Raw genomic sequence first — 19743 nt, 5'->3', positions numbered from 1 at the left:
CCGCGCGCGCGTCTGCGGCGCCGACGGCGCCTGCACGCGGACGACGGAGCGGGACGCGGCCGCGCGCTACAGCGTCGGCCCGCCGTACCTCGTCCACTCGCGCGACGCGACGGCGCTCGCCAAGGCCTGGCTCGACGCCGTGCCCGCGGTCCACGCCCAGTACCCCTACCTGCTCGCGGAGATGTACGCCTACTCCATGGCGGCGGCGAACCTGAGCCTCCCGCACGGCCAGGTGCACCACCTCATGGTCTCGAACACGGACGCGGGCGGCGAGGGCTGGAACTGGGTCGACGGCGCGGCGGACAGCGTCTGCGACGGCGCGGGCCCGTCCACGCCGCCGGCGGCGACGGCCTTCGACGCCGCGGCGGCCTTCGACAACGGCGGCCACGCGCCGGGCCCCGCCGCGCCGGCCGTGCTCCACTTCTGCCAGACGTACCGCGCCGGCAACCACAAGTTCGGCAAGCACTCCGTGCCCCACGACATTTTTTCCTGCGGATCGGGCCTCTTCAAGTTCGACCCGGCGGCCGTCGCCGCGGACGCGGCCAGGGTCGGCGCGAAGCGCGCGACGGTCCGCGCGGCCTACTTCCTCTGCAACGTCCTCCCGCGCCTCAACGCCGCGCTCCTCGCGTACAAGCGCGACGTCTGCCCGAAGCGCGGCGTCACGTCGTGGAACGAGGAGCAGAGCGTCCGGGGCTAATCTTGGGCTTGGCCTTTACTTGCTTGCGCGGGTGGGCCTACCACTCGTCCTCGCCGACCTCGTCGCCGTCGACGACGGCCGTCGTCTCGCCCGTGCCGTTCTTGCTCTTGAAGTTGAGGGCGTCGGCGCGGCGGGCTTGTACTGGACGACGTGGTCCGCGTCCGTGTTGTCGCCCGCGGGCGCGCGCGGCGGGCACCGGCGGCGGCGGCGCCGGCGCGCGCGGCGGCACGGGCGGCGGCGCCGGCGCGCGCGCGGGCACGGGCGGCGCGGCCGGGCGCGGCGGCGTCGGCGGCGGCGCCTTGGCCGGCGACGGCGTCGGCGGGGCCGCCTTGGCCGGCGACGCGGCCTTGGCGAGGCCGCCGCCCGTCGTCGCGCCCGAGAGCTCGGCCTGCCAGACGGCGGCGATGAAGAGGAGCATCATCTTGGGCTTGACCTCGACGATGTCCTCGGGCGTGCAGAAGACGCGCGCGCCGAGCTTGCGCGCGACGGAGAGCGCGTACTTGGCGTTCGAGTGGCGGTCGTCGCCGCCGTCGCCGGGCGCCACGAGCTCCCAGTTGACGACGCCGCCGCCGACGGCGTCGCAGAGCTCGAGGAGGAAGGTCGCCTTGGCGATGTACTTGTCGTTGAGGGACTTGATGGGCTTCTTCGAGCCCGGCCGCGGCGACGCCGCGACCTTGGCGTTCGCCCACGCGATGAGCTCGGGCTCCGCGACGGCCGTGCCGTCGCCCTTGAGGGAGCTCAGCATGTCGATGGTCTGCTGGCGCATGAGCTGCCACATGACGGCGAGGATCAGCTTCTTGTTGCCGTCCGCGATGTCGACGCCGCCGATGTTGACGAGCACGAGATCCATCTTGCCGCCGACGGCGACGACGTGGTTGCCGTTCTCGACGAGGTGGTGGCGGTTCCGCGGCTCGAGGCGCACCTTCTTCCAGGGCACGACGCCCTGCTTGATGGCGTCCATGGCCGCGAGGATGGGCACGCCGTTGCAGCACTCGAGGAAGAGGTCGCGGACCTGCACCGCGTCCGACGCGTTCGGCCCCGCCCAGGCCTCGAGCGAGTTGATCCAGAGCTTGAACGTGCGCGCCTCGCGCGTGTCGCCCGCGTCGTCGAGGTCGAGGTCCGCGAGCTCCTTGGCCACGGCCTCCTCGACCGCGTCGAGGCCCGGCCGGTCGTTGAAGAGCTGCGCGACGAACGCCAAATTCAACTTCGCGTTGCCGCTCGCGACGTCGCGGGCCTTGATGAAGGGCGTCACGCCGACGCGCACGGCGTTGGCGAGGACCTGCTCCGCGCGCGCCTCCAGGGACGGCAGCGCGACGTCCACGGGCCCGACCTCGGACCCGTAGAGCTGCGCCATGAGCGTCGCGTAGACGACGGAGTCCTTGAGGTCCTTGCCCAGGTTGGACACGCGGCGGTCCGAGCCCGCCGCGGCGAGGTGGTAGTTGATCCAGCGCACGAGGATCTTCTCCGGCGGGAGCGCGAGGAGCTGCGTGAGGGTCTCGTCGCCCTCGAGGAGCCGCGCCATCTCCGGGTGCTCCTTGAGCGAGATCTTGGCCGTGAGGAGGAGGCGGATGATCTGCCAGAGCACGCCGAGGATCAGGTGGGGCCGGTGCTCCGTGATGTCGCGCGCGCCGATGTTCGTGATGCGGCACCCGATGTCCGGCGCCGTTGATCGCGAGGTTGCAGTTCTCGACGACCTTGAAGGTCGCCTTGCGGTCGCCGGCCTTGCCGAGGACGCCGAAGTTGATGCAGCGCTCGTCGACGGCGTCGCCGTCGACGAGGCCGATGAGGCGGCAGAGCAGCACGCCGTCCGCGCACGCGGCGAAGAGCGGCGGGTCCGCGCCGCCCGCGCCCAGCGGCAGCACGGACGCGAGCTGACCGTCGCGCGCGAGGCGCGCGTTGATGACCTCCGTGAAGGCCTCGGTCTCCTCGCGCGAGAACGTGTGCTGCGAGTTCGCCGCGCCGAGGCGCACGTTGAGGATCGACGCGCGCTTCTCCTTGATGACCGCACCGAGGCCGTCGCTCGACTTCATCATCTCCTGGAACTCGTCCCAGTCGATGGTCCCGTCGTTGTTCACGTCCACGGCCCGCACCATGGCCGCGTAGTCGCCGGCGACGCCCAGCTCCCTGAGCACATTCTGCACCTCGGCGCAGGTGATGGAGCCGCTCCCGTTCACGTCGAACTTCTCGAAGAGCTCGCGGGCCGACATCGTACGTGTGGTTTGGCGGTCGCGGGGGCGACGGCGGGCGTCGGCGCGCGCGTCGCGGAGCAGCCGAACGCAGAGATCTCTGGCCCAGGCTCCTCTCTCGATTGGCCGCCGCGAGCTCGGAGAACGAGCTCTTCAACAGCGAGGGCAACTTGCCGCGGGCGCGCGGCCTAGTGCCGTCGGCGACGTCTCGATCCACCGATCCCGCGAACGCGGCGCGCGCGGCCGCTGCAGCAAAGGGAAACACAGCTTCCATGTCGCCAAACGCCGCGCGCGATCGCGAATCGCGGCGCGCCGGTTCCCGTTCCCGCGCAGACGCCGTCCAACGAAGCGCGCGAGCGAGCGGACTCCTCTCAGCGCTTCCAAAAGGGACTATAGAACGCTAATTAAGAGGGCGACTCGGGCGCCTGCTGCTCGGGCGTCCTCCGGTCGACGAAGTAGCCGAGCGACGCGCTGACGACGAAGACGACGACGCCGACGTCGACGGAGCGGAAGACGCGCGCGCGCGGCGTGCTGCCGTGGAAGATCGACGCGTAGGAGTGCGCCGCCGCGAGGCCGCCGCTCAGCGCGCCCCACGACAGCGGCACGACGACCTCGGGCGTGCCGCGCAGCCGCGCGTAGATGCGCTCGAGCGCCTCCATCGCGTCGTCTCGGCGGTTGCTGTGCGGTCGCCCACAGCCGCTGCTGCGCGCGCTAGATCTCGGCGCGCGGCGACGGCGTGGCGCGAGCCGTCGAGGGTTTCACAAAGAGAGGTCTCTGTGGCAAAAAAATGGACCGCGGCGCGGCGCGCGACCGAACGAGCGCTTTTGCGACCGCGTCTAGAGCGATGCGCGACGGGCGCGCGCGACGACAACGCCGGCGGAGGCGGCCGGCAGCGCGGCGAGAGGCGCCGAGCAGGTCAACACCGCTGATGAGGAGTATTGAGGCTGGCCTTTGCCACAGCATCCACAGCTCTGATGTCGTCAGCTCCGATGGCCGCGTCTTTTAGCCGAGGCCTCGCGGTCCTCATCGTCGGCCTGGCGAGCGCATGGGTGCCGCATCGTGACCTCTCGGCGCTGCGACATAAACCCACGGAGCTCGCCGCCACGGCGGTCGTCGAGTCGGCGGACGCGACGTCCGAGGACGCGCTGCCGCTGCTCGAGGAGGAGCGCGCGGCGCTCAGCATCGGCGAGCGGCTGTCGCGGTCCCTGACCTTCTACGGCCGCGTGATCCCGATCCTCGCGCGCTACAAGCTCGCGGAGATCGAGCTCGAGCGCAGGTGCGCGAGCGAGGAGGAGTGCGCGGTCGAGTACGAGGAGCTCGACGAGTGGGGCAGCGAGCGGCTGCGGGACACGATCCTCGAGCTCCAGGGCTTCTACGTGAAGAGCGGCCAGGTGCTGAGCACGCGCGTGGACCTCTTCGCGGAGCCCTACACGGACAAGCTCCAGATCCTGCAGGACGGCCTCGAGGCGATCCCGACGGACGTCGTCCGGGAGGTCGTGCGCGTCGAGCTCTGCGGCCCGACGGGGTCCCTCGACGAGCTCTTCAGCGACTTCGAGGAGGAGCCGCTCGGCTGCGCGTCCATCGCCCAGGTCCACGGCGCGACGCTCCTCGACGGCCGCCGCGTCGCTGTCAAGGTGCAGCGGCCCGGCGCGCGGCCGCTGCTCCTCGCGGACCTCGCGAACCTCAAGCGCTTCAGCAAGCTCCTCGCGGACGCCCTGCCCGTGGACTACTACGTCGTCTTCTCCGAGCTCGGCGAGGTGCTCGAGGCCGAGCTCGACTTCCTCCAGGAGGCGCAGGCGATGGAGAAGCTCGGCGCCGCGGTGGCGTTCGCGCCCGACGGCTCGGAGACGGCGCCGCCGCTCGTCATCCCGCGGCCCGTGCCGGGCCTCGTCAGCCCGAAGGTGCTGGTCATGGACTTCATCGAGGGCGTGAGCCTCAACAACCTCGCCGAGGAGGCGAAGAAGCGGGGCGTCGAGCCCGGGTCGCCCGAGGCGAAGATCCTCGGCGCGAAGATCGTGGGCGCGCTCGGCGAGGCCTACGCGCGCATGATCTTCGGCGCGGGCTTCGTCCACGGCGACCCGCACCCGGGTAACGTCTTCGTGCTGCCGGGCGGCGGCGTCGCGCTCCTGGACTGCGGCCAGACGAAGCAGCTCGCCGCGCCGGACCGGAAGAAGCTCGAGGACGTCGTCACGGCGCTGCAGGCGTACCGCGGCGACCCGGACAACGGCGACCACCTCGCGACCCTCGCGGACAAGATCCGCGCCTTCGGCGTCGAGCTCCGGCCGCGCGAGGTCGCCGAGGGCGACGCGCCGCCGCCCGCCGCGGCCGCGAAGCTCGACGACGACTCGTGCCTCGCGGCGCTCGCGGTGACCCTCTTCGGCGACAAGGCCGTCGACGTCATCCCCGGCGGCTACAGCGCCGACGAGCTCAGCGGCGACTCGCCCCTGCGGCGCCTCAAGGCCTTCCCGCAGAGCCTCGTGCTCCTCGGCCGCGCGGCGGTCATCATCCGCGGGATCGCGTCGAAGCTCGGCGTCACCTATTCTCTTGCCGACGCCTGGGAGGCCGCGGCGAAGGAGCGCCGCGGCGGGCTGCCCCCCTGGGCGCGGCAGACGGTCGTCCCGCAGGGCGGCGACGGCCCGGGCCTCCGCGCGCTCTGCGCCGCCGTCGCGTCGACGTACAAGAAGCGCGCGGGCAACGTCGCCGCGCGGCTCCTGCCCCGGCGCGCGAAGTCGTGGCTCGCGAAGCGCATCGCCGCGAAGCTCTGATGGTAATCTCCAGGCGCAAAGACCCCGGCGGGAAGTATCCCGGGGCCGGGACGAAAAGCAGCGAAGACTGTTAGGAGAACGAGTGGGACACGTCGCGGATCTCGACGTGGATGTCCGTGAGGGGCACGAGCTCCTTGCAAAAGGCCGGCGGTCGCCGCCACGCGACGCGGAGGATGTCGAGGTAGCGCGTGTAGCTCGCGAGGAGCCGCGTGAGCGCGATCTTCAGGATGTCCATGCCGTTGACGAAGCTCGAGAAGCTCGCGAGCACGGCCGCGTTGACGTCCTTGACGACCGCGGCCCAGCCCGCGGAGAACTTGAGGCCGACGCGCTCGAAGGCGTGCTCGTCGAGGTCCAGGCTCTCGCCGCGGTCCAGGCTCTTGGCGTCGCGGTCCGTCGCCGCGACGAAGTCGACGAGGTCGCCGACGACGGTGCCCTTGAGCGCGAGGTCCACGAAGGCCTCGCGCTCCGCGGCGAGGTAGCGCGAGAACCGCGCGTGCGCCTCGCCGCCCGCGAGCTTGCGCTCCGCGAGCACCTGGAGGATCATGTCGTAGTTGTTGACCTTGAAGACGGCGCGGTCGACGGCGGCCGGGAACGACGCGGCGAGCCGGCCGAGGAGCTCCGTCATCTCCTCGCGGAGCACGGCCGCGTCCGCGAGAAGCGCCGACGTCCGCGCGGCGTGGTCCGGCCCGCCGTCGTAGGCGTCCGCGGCGTCGTCGCCCGCGCCCTCGGCGAAGACGCCCAGAATCGCGGCGACGAGCTCCGCGAAGCGCCGCGTCGCGAAGTGCGGCGCCGTCGAGCCGCCGACCTTGACGGTCTCCGCCGTCGCGGCCTGGACGCTCTCCAGGTTGGCGCGGACGACCCGGGCGAGGCGGGTCCAGAAGACGGCGTCGCACGCGCCGAGGAAGTCGTCGAGCACGTCGAGCTGGCGCGCGCGCGCGAGGTGCCGCGCGCGCCGCAGGAGCTGCGCGCCCAGCAGCAGCGCGACGGCGTCGTGGCACGACGCCGTCCGCGCCTCGAAGTAGTCCAGCGTCGCCCTCGCGCCCCGCTCGAGCACGGCGGCGCACGCGCCGTCGCCGGCGTCGCCGCGGTCCGGCGCGTCGCCGCCGCGCAGGAACACGTGGACGACGTACTTCTCGCACGTCGCCATGTCCACGAAGATCTTCAGCGTGGACCGCACGCACTCCTCGAGGGGCACGCGCGCGGCCGGGTCGGCCTTGGTCCCCTCGCCGAACGCGAGCGCGCCCGAGGCCCACGCGTCGAGCACCTTGCCCCGGTCGCCGAGGCTGAAGCCGTCGCCGCGCTTCGACAGCGACACGCGCGACGTCAGCGACGACCGCACGGCCCGCTCGTCGACGGCGATGAGGTCGTGCCGGTCCGCGACCTTGAGCTCGTGCTTCGCGAGCAGGACCTCGTGCGCCTTGAGGAGGCCCACCAGGGTCCGGCCCATGCCGTCGACGTAGGCGGCCCGGATCTCCAGGAACGTGGGCCGGTCGTGGGCCCAGAGGAACGCCATGACGTCGCCGCCCCGGAGCAGGCCCTCGCGGCGGAGCGCGTCCTGCTCCGCCCTGACCTTGGCCGGGTCCGCCTTCTTCGACGCGAACATGGGCTGGGGCGCGGACACGGCCCTGATCTCGTCGACGAGGCCGAGGAAGTGGGCCCGGGCGCGCGCGGCGACGAGCCTCGCGAGCCGGTCGAGCTCCGCGCGCTCGTCGCGCGCGCCCGCGAGGTCCTCCGCGGCGACGCCGAGCGTCGCGTCCGGGCGCGCCAGCGACGCGAGGCGCCGCCCGAGGCGCGCGCAGCACTCGCCGAAGCGCTCGTCGACGGCGCCGCCCTCGAAGACGGCCGCGGCGTCGTCGGGCAGCGGCGCCGCCGCGTCGAGGTACGCGCGGAGCCGCGACCGCGCGGCCTCGCGGTTCTTGATCTGCAGGTCCGCGTGGTTGCAGAGCTCCTGGAGCTTCCCGATCTCGCCGGAGACGCCGTCGAGCCGGTTCCGGTAGTACTCGAACTGCTTCTGGAGCTTCTCGAGCCCTTGGTCCGCCTCCTTGAACTTGGCGTAGAGCGCGACGAGCTCCGGCGCCTCGGCGGCGTACTCGTCGACGCTCGCCTGCTCCAGCACCTCGAGCTCCTTCTCGACCTCGACGGAGTAGTCCCGCAGGCTCAGGCCCTGCTCGAGCGCGCGCGCGATGATCGGGTCGCGCTCGAGGCCGTCCGCGAGGTCCGCGGCGAACTCCTCCATGGCCGCCGCGTCGCTCAGGTCGATCTCCCAGCGCGCGTTCCGCAGCTTCGCCTCGGCCTCGAGCCGCGCCGCCGCCTTGGCCGCGACCTCCGCGGCCTCCTTGCGCTCCTTCGCGAGGCGCTTGGCCTTGTTCTCCGCCTCGAGCTCGCGCTTCATGCGCTTCAGCTCGTCCATGAAGATGGGCAGCTTCCGGTGCTTGTCCCAGTGGCTCGGGTCCGGCACCGGCGCCGGCTCCGACGTATCCTCGGCCATGAACTCGTCGACGTACTTGTGCGCCTCGACCTCGTAGGGCTTGAGCGGGCCCTTCCGCGGCGTGCGGCCATCGGGATGCGGGTCGTCGAAGATCGACGGCGAGCCGTCGCTCAGTGGCATGGTTTTTTAGAGGCGCGATGCGCCTAGGACTGCAGCTTAGCGATCGCTATGCTATCGCAAAGCGCATGGCCCATCGCGGCCGAGGGGCAAACATCGGGCAAACGAGCAGGCACGGAGCCGCGGAGACGAGCCCGTTGCTCGAGCGCTCACTCGCGCCGCGCGTCGACGGCCGTCGAGCCCGACGCGCAGTTGCGACGCGCGCGACCTCGTCAAGGCGCGCCTTGCAATCGTCGCGTGACACCAAGTCGCGCTCCAGCACTTCCGACACCCACACTGCGATGTTCCTCGCGGAGCTCAAAGCGCGCAAGGCGCCCGAGACGCCGCCCGCCGTCTCGACGCCGCCGCAGCCCGTCGTCACGACGCCGGCTCTCTTGCACTCGGCCGCGCGGAGATCTGCCCTAAAAGCCCGCCGCGCCTCCATGACGCCCGTGGACCTGCGCAAGCTCCTCGGCGACGAGGAGAAGGTCACGGGCGCGGCGCTGAACATGCACATCATCCACGACGTGCCGCTGGCGGAGCTCGGCGCGCGGCTGACGGCGTCGGGCGTCGAGCCGGACATGAAGGACCGCGCGCTCGCGAAGATCCGCGAGAAGCTCGCGAAGAACAAGCACGAGCTCGAGGCGCGCGCGGCCGTCGGCGCGCCCGTGCCGCGCTTCTGCATCAAGCGGCTCGAGACGCCGCGCGTCGCGCGCCAGTCGTCGGTGTCGTTCCGGACGCCCGCGGGGAAGCGGTCGCCCGCGGCCGCGGACGACGCGCTGGCGCCGTACCTGAAGATGCTCAAGATGGGCACGGGCACGCTCGCGGCGGTCCAGCGGGCGCGCGAGGACGGGAAGCTCGACGCGGCGCAGATCGCCGCGCTCGAGGCCGCGGACGTGTCCGGGCCCGCGCCGTCGACGCCCGCGGCGCCGCCCGAGACGCCCGCGGCCGACGAGCTCGGCAAGTACCGGCGCATGCTCAAGATGCACGTGCCCGCGGCGGCGGTGAAGAACAACATGACCAAGGACGGCTGCTCGCCCGGCGACTTCGCGGCGATCTTCGGCGACGACGCGTCGCCCGCGCCGGACGCGGCGGCGACCGCGCGCAAGGCCGCGGCGACGCCGCGGCGCCTCAAGACGTGCCACTTCAAGCCCCTCGACGAGGCCGTCAAGGTCGAGGACACGGTCTGGGCCGAGGACGCGGCCACGGACCTCGTCGGCCTCGACGACCTCGCGCTGCTCGAGGAGATCTTCGCGACCAAGGCCGCGGCGCCGCTCGCGAAGAAGACGGCGCGCAAGGCCGCGCGCGCGGGGCCGTCGGGGTCCCTCGACGGCGACGACGACGACGACACGGTCAAGAAGGTGTCGCTCGTCGAGGACAGCCGCCGGTCCGCGAACGTCGCCATCGGCCTCACGTATTTCGCGCGCAAGTACGGCGACGACGACGACGCGCTCTGCCGCGCGGTCGTGTCCCTGAGCGACTGGCTCGACGCGCCGCGGCTCCGGTCGCTCCAGCCGCTCCTGCCGACGGCCGACGAGGCCGCGGCCGTCCGCGCCTACGTCGCGGCGCAGGGCGCGCCGACGGGCCCGGGCACGCGCGGCACGGACGCCAAGGTCGGCGACGCGGCGACGCGCCGGGCCGTCGGCGCGACGCTCGCGCGGCCCGAGCGCTTCTTCCTCGCGACGCTCGGCTGGCCGAACTTCGAGGCGCTCCTCGACGCGGCGATCTTCCGCGCCGAGGCCGACGAGGCCGTCTGGGAGGCCAAGCAGGCCGCGAAGAAGGTCCAGGGCGGCAACGAGGCGCTGCTGGACAGCGAGGACCTGCCGGACCTGCTCCGGGGCCTGCTGAAGCTCGGGAACCACATGAACAAGGAGACGGGCCGCGGCGGCGCCGCGGGCGTCGTGCTCGGCTCGCTCGAGGGCGTCTGCCGCATGAAGGGCCTCGGCGGCGAGACGCTCCTCGAGTTCTTCGCCAACGCCCTCGAGAAGAAGGGCGAGGCCCACAAGCTCGACTACGTCGACGGCCTGCCGAGCCTCACGGACGCGAGCCGCTACGTCGACGACGACCACACCGTCGGCGCCGCGCGCGCGCTCAAGAAGGCCCTCGGCCGGCTCAAGCAGGCCATCCCGGCCATGCGCCACAAGCTCGGCGCCGCGGACCGCGAGCGCGCCGAGGCCCTCGCGCGCGAGGCCGAGCCCGCGGCCGAGGTGCCCGCGGCCGGCGCCGGCGCGGACCTCGACGCCGCGGCCGTCTTCCGCTTCGTCGTCGAGGCCGACAAGTGCTGCGAGCGCGCGGGCACGGCCATCGTCGGCCTCGACGCGGACCTGAGCCGCCTCCGCGCGTCGACGCGCCGCTGCCTCGCCTACTTTGGCGAGGACGAGGACGCGGGCGACCTCACGCACGTCTTCGCGACGCTCGACGCGTTCTCGTCCGAGGTCCGCAAGGCCCGCGACAAGGTCAAGTTCAAGCGCGAGGCGCGGGACCGCGCGAACCGCAAGCGCGAGCAGGACGCCCGCGACAAGGCCGACAAGGCCGACAAGGCCGCGGCCGCCGCGCGGCCCGCGCAGATCGTCGGCAACCCGGACCGCGGCGAGGTGAGCTTCGAGAAGCCCGCCGCGCCGCGCGGCGCCTACACCGCCGCCGCCGCCGCGCCGCGCGCCGCCGCGAGCGACGCCGCCGACGCGCCCGCGGCGCCGCCGGCGGCGCCGGCGAAGAAGGGGCCGTCCGCGTCCGCGATGGCCATCGCGAACAGCGTCCTCGCGTCGAACAACCGCCAGCGCCGCGAGGCCGACCCCAAGGCCCTCGCCCTCTCCAAGTGCCGCAACGCCTACAAGAAGAAGGAGCAGAAGCAAAAGGCCCTCGACGAATACGACAAGGAGCAGCGCGGGGACGCGCCGCCGCCGCCGGTCGCGGCGAAATCGTCGCGCTGGTGGTAGAGCGCAGCGCGCTCGGTCTGCCTATAACACGCGCCTGCCTATGTCATTCTCTCTTTCTTAGCGGTGGTGGAGTGGCTGCGAGGCCGGCCGTCCCGCCCTGGACGCCCTAGTCCTGCTCGCAGATCGTGATCTCCTGCACGCAGATGGGCTTCTTCTTGTACTTCTTGTTCTTGATGCAAAGCTTGCCCTTGACCCGGTGCTCCTTCGTCGCCGTCTCGGCTTCGCCGCCCTGCGTCTTCAGGACGCCCGCTCGAGCCGCGCTCCGCTGCTCGCGGCCGGCGGCGCCCTTCGACTTCTTGCCCCGGGACCGGAAGCCCCCGCCGATCCAGCGCGTGCGGTAGAAGCGGACGACGATCTTGCCGATCTTCGCGTCCACCGCGCCGCCGAGCTCCTCGGGCTTGCGCGCCACGAACGCGTGGGTCGTATCGATGGAACGCGCGCCGCTGCCGTCCGGCTCGACGTCTCCGAACTCGCGCGACACGAGGAAGCCCTTGATCTTCCGGTGGCTGTCGGAAGCCACCATCATCGCGGAAGGCGAGACCTTGGCGCCGTCGACCTCCACCTCGACGGCGACCCACTTGTTCCAGTCGTTGTCGATCACGATTGAGTAGGGCGTGTCGGGCTTGAAAAGCACCTTGCGCCCGAACTCGGGACATTCCGTCTGGACCGCCGCGCCCTCAGGACCGCAGATGTCGACGGAGAGCGCATCAGCAGCGGCCGCCATCGCGCGCGCACAGAAAGGCTCGAGTCGCGGGTCGAGTCGATGAGCAGCCCGGGGCGAGGCGAGCCCTCCAGCATTCACCTTTGGCTGTACGAATCCTGGTTTCGTTCGCCGAAGCCGATATTTGCCACTAGCCGCGGCCGTCGACGCGACGCTCGAGCTCGACGTGAGCTGCGTCGCCCGCGCCGCGGCGCCCGCAGCGCCGTGGAAAAGGCCCGCTTGATTGCCTACGAGCGCCGCTCCATCGCCTACAGCGCCGCTCCATCGCCTACGAGCGCCGCTCCGTCTAGGTGCGCGTTTGCGTCCGCACGTCGAAAGGACCGACGACGCCACCGGACGCCAGCCGAACGGCAACCGCTATGCGGGGCGCGATGACGGCCATCTCGCAACGCGGGACGGACGGCGAGTTCGCGGACAGCAACTATATTTCGGACGACGAGGGCGCGCTCGACGACGACGAGGACGAGGAATACGAGAGCGACGACGCGGACGACGACGAGGTCGACGACTCGGACGCGGACTACGAGGACGAGGGCGAGGAGGAGCCCGCGCCGAAGGCCGGCCGCGTCGCCGTCGCGCCGCCGCCGCCGCGCGACGGCTACTTTGGCGCGGCGCCCGCGCCCGCGCCGGGCGGCCGGTCGAGGACGCCGCCGGGCACGCCGCGGAAGCTGAGCGAGGGCCGGCCGCCGCGGCCGAGCCCCGGCGGCGCCGCGGCGGCCGCCGCGCGCGTCGAGGAGGCCGCGCCGCCGCCGAAGCCCGAGGGCCGCATGATCAACATGTGCCCGTCGCTCTGGCCCGAGCAGCGGCCGGGCACGGTCTACTTCTCCTACCCCAAGGACGTGAAGACGCGGCGCACGGGCGGCGCGCCCGTCGCCGAGCCCCTGGGCCAGCGCAAGCTCAACTACCGGTGCACGTGGGAGCGGAACTGCGTCAAGAACGCGTTCACGCTCGCGGGCTTCAAGCGCGTGCGCGACGGCACGGAGCTGAGCGCGGGCAAGAAGGGCGAGGCCGACAGCGCGGGCCCCATGGAATACCTGGGCAGCCTGCTGGGCATGGGCGACAAGGCCGCGGAGGACAAGGGCCGGGAGAGGAAGGTGTCGATCCCGACGCAGCTCGCGTGGTGCGCGTCGTGGACGAAGCACCCGGGCCCGGAGATCTACGCGACGCAGAACCGCTACCAGCGCGTGAACCACTTCCCCGGGTCCTGGTGCGTCGGCCGCAAGGACCGCCTCCTGCGGACGCTGGCCAAGGCGCGGAAGCGCGGTTCGAAGGCCGCCGCGGCCTACGCCTTCGTGCCCGAGGGCTTCAACCTGCCGGCGGAGCTCAAGGCCATGGAGGGCCGCGCGAAGCTGGAGAAGAGCGGCGTCTGGATCATCAAGCCGCCCGCGTCGTCCTGCGGCCGCGGCATCCGCCTCGTGTCGTCGCGCGACGTCGCGAACGGCGCGCTCCCCAAGGACAAGAAGCTCGTCGCCCAGCGCTATTTGGACGCGCCCTTCGTGGCCATCAACGGCCGCAAGTTCGACCTGCGCATGTACTGCCTCGTGACGTCCCTGGACCCGCTCGTCGCCTACGTGCACGCCGAGGGCCTCGTCCGGTTCTCGACGCACCAGTACACGATGCGGAACCTGCGCTGCCGCTACGTGCACCTGACGAACTACAGCGTCAACAAGAAGAGCCGCCGCTACGTCGAGGCCGACGACGAGCCCGTGGGCGACGACCTCGACGACGACGACGACGACGACGACGACGAGCCGCCGCCGTCCGCGCGGTCCGGCGGGAGCGGCGCGGCGAGCCCGGGCGGGGCGGGCGCGACGAGCTCGTCGACGCGCGACGCGTCGACGGCCTTCAAGTGGCCCCTGGGCACGCTCTGGCGCTGGCTCGAGGAGAACGGCTACGACGCGGCCGCGTGCCGGAAGCGGTGCACGGAGCTCATCGTGAAGACGCTCATCGCCGCGGAGAGCGAGATGACGCCGGCGTCCTACCGCGCCTGCGGCGCGTCCGTGCGGCCGCCGGGCGCGCCCGTGCCGGGCAAGCGGCCCTGCTTCGAGCTCTTCGGCTTCGACATCCTGCTGGACGCGGACCTGAAGCCGTGGATCATCGAGGTCAACATCTCGCCGTCGCTCATGGGCAACTCGGCGCTGGACCGCCACATCAAGGGCCGCCTCATGGCCGACGTCTTCCACACGACGGGCTTCGAGCCCTACAGCCCCGCGCGCGTGAAGCGCGACAGGAAGGCCGCGCGCGACGCGCGCCTCGACAAGTCGCGACGGAACGACACGTCGGACAAGGCCGGCGCCAAGGGCAACCAGGACGCCTGGCGCCGCAGCGGCCGGCCCGACGACATCGCGCTCGACAAGCTCAGCGGCGAGGACTGGGACCTCGTCTGCCACGCGGAGGACGAGCTCCGGCGCGCGAAGACGGGCGGCTTCTCGCGCGCGTGGCCGCCGGAGCCCTGCCGCCGCGTCGAGGGCGTGCCCTGGTCCAACGCCGTCGCGGCGAAGATGGCCGCCCGGGCCAAGGAGGAGGCCGACGCCTACCTGCCCCTCTTCGAGTGCCTCCGGTTCAGCGACTGCCTCCTCGCGCGCGTCGCGGCCATGCCCGTCAAGGCGCTCTACAAGCACTGCCCCCTGGGCATCCCCGCGGCCCTCATCCCGCCGCCGCCGCCGCCCAGGGCACCCGACGCCGCCGGCGCCGACGCCGCGGCGCCGCGGAAGCGGCCGACGTCCGCGTCCGACCGGCTCAAGCGCGCGGCGGCCGCCGCGTCCAAGGCGCTCAAGTTCGCGTCGTCGCCCAAGCAGGCGCCGCCGGACACGGACGCCGACACGGCGTCGACGCGCAGCGTGCCCCGCGCGGCGCGCGCGCCCGCGGACGCCGCGGCCGCCGCGCCGCCGCGCGACAAGCCGGACCGGCCGCGGCTCGCGCGGCCGCGCGCGACGGCCAAGTCCGAGGCCGCCGCGTCCTACCGCCGCGACCGCGCGCCGCGGCCCTCCCAGAAGAGCAGCGACGCGGACCACTTCCGCATCGTCGACGACTTCTCCTGGCAGCAGCTCGAGGACTTCTCGTGGCAGAACCTCTTCGACGGCGCCGCCGACGACGGCGACCCGGGCGAGGAGGGCGCCAAGTTCTCCCAGTCCCAGAAGGTCCCCGCCGCGGAGCAGCCGCCGCGCCGCCGCAACCGCCCGGACTCCGCGGACCGCGCGCGCGCGCCGCGCCGGTCCTCGAACCGGGACGCGGGCCCGCGCCAGTCCGTCGCCAACGCCGCCGCGGGCAAGCCGCCCCGCTGGTAGGCGAGCCGCCTCCCCCCTTCTTCGCACATATTCCCCTTAATTTGCCATTTTCGCCGCGAGACGGGTCGTTGTCCCCGGCGCCCGGCCGCGAACATGGACAGGGTCGTTTATGTACAGAACAGCGCGCGCCGCGCCGTCAGCGCGTCGTCCAGACGGGGTCGTCGGGCGAGCCCCAGAGCGTCTTGACGAGCTTGTCCGTGAGCTCGAGGCCGAAGATGTTCGCGACGTTCTTCGTGTCCGGGTCGCGGCCGCAGAACTGGCGCGTGCGGACGTCGGTCTGGAGGAGCTCCGCCTGGACCTCGGGCGTGCCGACGCCCTTGGAGAGGACGCCGTCCGGGTCCGGCTCGTCGCCGAGCGCGAGGTCGAGCCAGACGCGCGTGTAGTCCTTGGAGATCTGGCGCACCTTCTCGAAGTTCTTCTTGTTGTGCTTGACCGTGTAGAGGAGCGTCGTCGGCGCGGTCATGAAGGCCTTGACGACGTGCGACTTGCTGAAGTAGGGCTTGAAGTTCTTCGGGTCCTCGATGCACTCCGTGTGGATGTCGTTGAGCGACCGGCCGCCTAAGAGAAGCGCGCTCCCGGCCAACATCTCTAAAAAACACGCGGGACGCCGGCGCCCGCCCGCGCCCTTTTTCGGCGTGCCGTAGACGTAGTCGTTGTAGGCGTCGTCGAAGAGCAGGTTCGCGCGCGGCACCAGGGTGACGTAGATGAAGAGCACGTTGAAGACGATGCACAGATGCACGGCCAGGTGCGGCGCGCGCGAGTCGCGGTTCAGCCAGCCGTCGATGCGCATGTTGCCGAAGCCCAGCGTCGAGGAGAAGAACTTGCACGTCGTCACCCAGTCGATGGGGCCGCCGCTGTAGGACGCGACCTGGGCAGCAAAAGGGTGCGAAATTCCCAACTTCAAAGGCTCCTATCTCGGTCGTTTTCCGCTCGTTTCGGCTGATTTTTGGACGAGCGATCATCTCTCGGAGCGCTCTCGAAGCGTGGGTGCTGTTTCCGAAACGCGCGCGCGCGGAACACTCACGTTGAAGCGACGTTGAATCACCCTTTTGCTGCCCCGGACGCGACCTCGCCCTCGCACGCGCCGTCGGCCGACGCGAAGACGTGCGGCGCGTCCATGTCGTCGAACCAGGTCTTGCCGGGCTTCAGCGACGGCACGCGGTCCGCGCACATGGCGAGCAGGTCGTTCTCGATGATGTCCCAGAGCTCGCCGTAGATCGGGCGGTTCTTCCACGCGAGGTACTTGCCGACCCAGCGCGTGAGCCGCGCGCCGAGCGCGGCGATGCCCGTGCCCTCGTTGACGCCCGATCCCTGGCCGATGTAGGTCTCCTTCTCGCTGTCGGGGGTGATGGAGGAGATGTCCATGGCGTACTCATCGGAATTCAGCAGCTGCGAGATTTCGGCGTCGCTGGCGAGCGGCGCGGCGCGGCGCGTCGTGCTGCTGATGCGATTATGCGGCGCGACGAGCGCTACAGCGCAGGTGGCCAAGGTCGCGACGCGCCACATGCTGGCCGTGTGCCGCTGCCGCGCTGACGACGGGTGTGGTGTGGCCCAGTTTCTTGCAATTGCCACAAGGCGCGACGCTCACGTTGAAGCGACGTTGAATCTCGAACAAAAGCGCCACCACACCGCCCGCCCCCGCCACCGCCGCGCCTCACCGCCGCCCGCCAGCGCCGCAACTTCGCGAGCCATCCGTGCACCCCTCGAGTCGCTCCGTGACCGCGAGCGGCGGAAACCCGCTGCCGAAAGAGAGCGAGGATGACCATACTCTTCCTGCTCGCCACGGCCGCCGCGCTGCAGCCGCCGCGCGTCGCCGTCGTCGGGGGCGGGCTGGGAGGCCTCGCGTCTGGGATCGGGCTGCGCAACGTCGGCGCTGAGGTCACCGTCTTCGAGAAGGCGCCGACGCGCGTTTCGCGGCGTCCTTTTGAGCGCGCCGCGCGCCGGCGCTGAGTTCGCGCCCATCCGCAGGCTCGACGGCTACGCGGGCACGGGCCTGACCCTGTGGCCAAACGGGCAGGCCGCGTTGCGCGCCATCGACGCCGATCTCGGCGACGCGCTCCAGAAGATCGGCGCGCCGACCGAGCACATCGAGGTCACGGACGCGAGCGGCCGGAACCCGCTCCCCAACCCGACGGGCGACCCGCGGCGCTTCCCGGAGCAGTACGGCCACGCCATGCGCAACGTGCGCTGGAGCACGCTCCGGGCCGCGCTCGCGGAGCGCTTCGTCGCGCTCGGCGGGGAAATCGAGTGCGACCGCGCGCTCGCGGCCGTCGAGGGGACCACGCTCTCGCTCACGGACGGCGCGGGCGCGCACCACACCGCCGGCGGCTACGACGTCGTCGTCGGCGCCGACGGCCTGCGGTCGAACCTCCGCGCGCAGCTCGTCGACGACGGCGACCCGCGCGACGCGGGCCGGACGATCTGGCGCGCGGTGATCCCCTTCACGCCGGCCCTGCGGCGCGTGCTGTCGGAGAACGCCTGCTCCATGAGCGCGGGCTCGGGCAAGGTCGGCTTCCTCACGGACATCGGCGACGACCTGCTCTACTCAGCGTCGAGCGACGGGAGTGTTTTTTCGCGCGAATGTCGCCTGAAGATGTGAAGAAATCCGACCCCGTCGCACTTGGTAGGCTCTACTGGTCCGCGTTCGCGACGGACGAGGCGCTCGAGGCGTCGACCGTCGACCGCGCGGCCTTCGGAGACGACGTCGTCGCCTACCTCAAGGCCGAGTTCGGCGACGTCTTCAAGCTCCTGCCCTGCCTCGAGGCGACGCCCGCGGAGAAGGTCCTCGAGCGCCGCGTGTCGGACCGCGCGCCGCTCGTCGACGCCGCGGGCGCGCCCGCGATCCCCTGGACCGAGGGCGCGACGACGCTCCTCGGCGACGCGTTCCACGCCATGATCCCGTCCCTCGGCCAGGGCGCCAACTCGTCCTTCGAGGGCGCCTACCGCCTCGCGCGCGCGATCCGCGACGCGGACGGCGACTTCCCGGCCGCTCTCCGTGGCTACGAACGCGATCAGATGGCCCGCGTCGCGTCCATCGTCGACGCGTCCGCGCGCCAGGGCAAGATGGTCTACGAGGACAAGGACGAGTTCATGAAGAACCAGGCCGAGGCCCAGGACGAGATCTGGGGCGTCACGTTCCCGAGCCTCGTCTAGGCTGCGGCGGCGCTCTGTACATAATGTGTGTTCATACCAGCTGGCCGTGCGCGGCGGCGCGCGGGGGGCCGGGGACGGCGTGGGGTGCGAGCAGCGTCGGGGAGACGCGGCGGCGGCGCGGGAGAAAGGACCGCATTCGCGGAGTTTGTGCGTCAGTCGAGCAGCGGCAGTCTCGGCGGGGGGCGGGGCGCGGCGGACGGCGAGCGGCGGGAGAAAAGGCCGTATTCGCGGACGCGCGCGGCGACCGCGGGTTTGTGCGTCGGTCGAGCAGAGGGAGTCCCGGCGGGGGCGAGGCGCGGCGGACGGCGAGGGGCGCTTTACGGCGCGAGGAAACGGGCGTATTCGGGCGTCAAAGTGTCCAGTGCAGGGTACTTGGGGGTACTTGGCAATGGTCGCGGAGAAACCCGCACGATTTGGACTTGGTCGTTTTCAGACAAGTGGTGGGAGTCGATGAGTCGTAGTAGTAGTCGACGAGTGGTAGTCGATCACTACGATGATAAAACCCGCACGAAAGCGGCTTGGTTTTACTTCTGGAGTACGAGTGTTGCGTCGGAACACGCAGGAGAGAAACCCGCACAAAAAGGCACGGATTTTGTTTTTGGGTTTGGGTTGGTTCGCTCCAATTGGAGCTGTATTGGTTTTGTGTGTTTGGGTTGATTGGGGGGGAGCGCGAAAGAGATGGATCGACGTGCAGCTCGACTCTCGGAAGAGGGCGCACAGAAGCTCGCTGTCTGCTTTCACATTAACAAATCGCCGGAACAAGAGGCTGAATCTCAGCAGATCGTAGGACAAAGCCTACTCTCATGCTTACAATACCCCGTTCCATATTTAAGTCGTCTACAAAGGATTTATCCCTCCCAACATTCGAAATTGCGATGGAGTATGATGCTCGGCCGAAGCCTATCGTGATGCGTGTAACATCGGGAGAGGTGAATATCGTCGCTTTCCAGCATGGATTCTGACTTAGAGGCGTTCAGTCATAATCCTACAGATGGTAGCTTCGCGGCACTAGCTGTTCAGCTAACCGCAATGACCAAATATCTGAACCAACGGTTCCTCTCGTACTAAGTTAGATTACTGTCGCGACAACCGTTCATCAGTAGGGTAAAACTAACCTGTCTCACGACGGTCTAAACCCAGCTCACGTTCCCTGTTAGTGGGTGAACAATCCTACACTTGGTGACTTCTGCGACACAATGATAGGAAGAGCCGACATCGAAGAATCAAAAAGCAACGTCGCTATGAACGCTTGGCTGCCACAAGCCAGTTATCCCTGTGGTAACTTTTCTGACACCTCTAGCTTCAAATTCGAAAGATCTAAAGGATCGATAGGCCATGCTTTCACAGTTTGTATTCATACTGAAAATCAAAATCAAGTCAGCGTTTACCCTTTTTTCTACATGAGATTTCTGTC

The 19743-nt window shown here is 70.7% G+C and overlaps 3 protein-coding genes across 3 annotated transcripts; 2 read left to right on the top strand and 1 right to left on the bottom strand.

Annotated features, from left to right (window-relative positions):
* Nucleotides 1-734: 734 nt before the first annotated feature.
* Nucleotides 735-8136, bottom strand: AURANDRAFT_71753 (hypothetical protein; the record flags this gene model as incomplete). The annotated part of the gene is made up of 4 exons (XM_009039306.1): nucleotides 735-2306; nucleotides 2347-2889; nucleotides 3360-3561; nucleotides 5729-8136. The coding sequence occupies 4 exons, from the start codon at nucleotides 8134-8136 to the stop codon at nucleotides 735-737; spliced, it is 4725 nt and encodes a 1574-aa protein (XP_009037554.1).
* A 539-nt stretch (nucleotides 8137-8675) lies between these two features.
* Nucleotides 8676-18364, top strand: AURANDRAFT_71752 (hypothetical protein; the record flags this gene model as incomplete). The annotated part of the gene is made up of 4 exons (XM_009039519.1): nucleotides 8676-11138; nucleotides 12180-15172; nucleotides 17145-17726; nucleotides 17804-18364. The coding sequence occupies 4 exons, from the start codon at nucleotides 8676-8678 to the stop codon at nucleotides 18327-18329; spliced, it is 6564 nt and encodes a 2187-aa protein (XP_009037767.1).
* A 1152-nt stretch (nucleotides 18365-19516) lies between these two features.
* AURANDRAFT_9264 (hypothetical protein) lies at nucleotides 19517-19723 on the top strand (the record flags this gene model as incomplete). Its single annotated transcript, XM_009039520.1, has 1 exon — nucleotides 19517-19723. A coding segment is annotated over one exon (207 nt), but the record flags the coding sequence as incomplete, so codon positions are not given.
* Between the last annotated feature and the right edge of the window lie 20 nt (nucleotides 19724-19743).

Source organism: Aureococcus anophagefferens (genome assembly GCF_000186865.1).
Source record: "Aureococcus anophagefferens unplaced genomic scaffold AURANscaffold_11, whole genome shotgun sequence".
Classification (NCBI taxonomy): domain Eukaryota; class Pelagophyceae; order Pelagomonadales; family Pelagomonadaceae; genus Aureococcus; species Aureococcus anophagefferens.
Note: the sequence above shows the minus strand (reverse complement) of the source record. Positions and strands in the feature narration are given on the sequence as shown.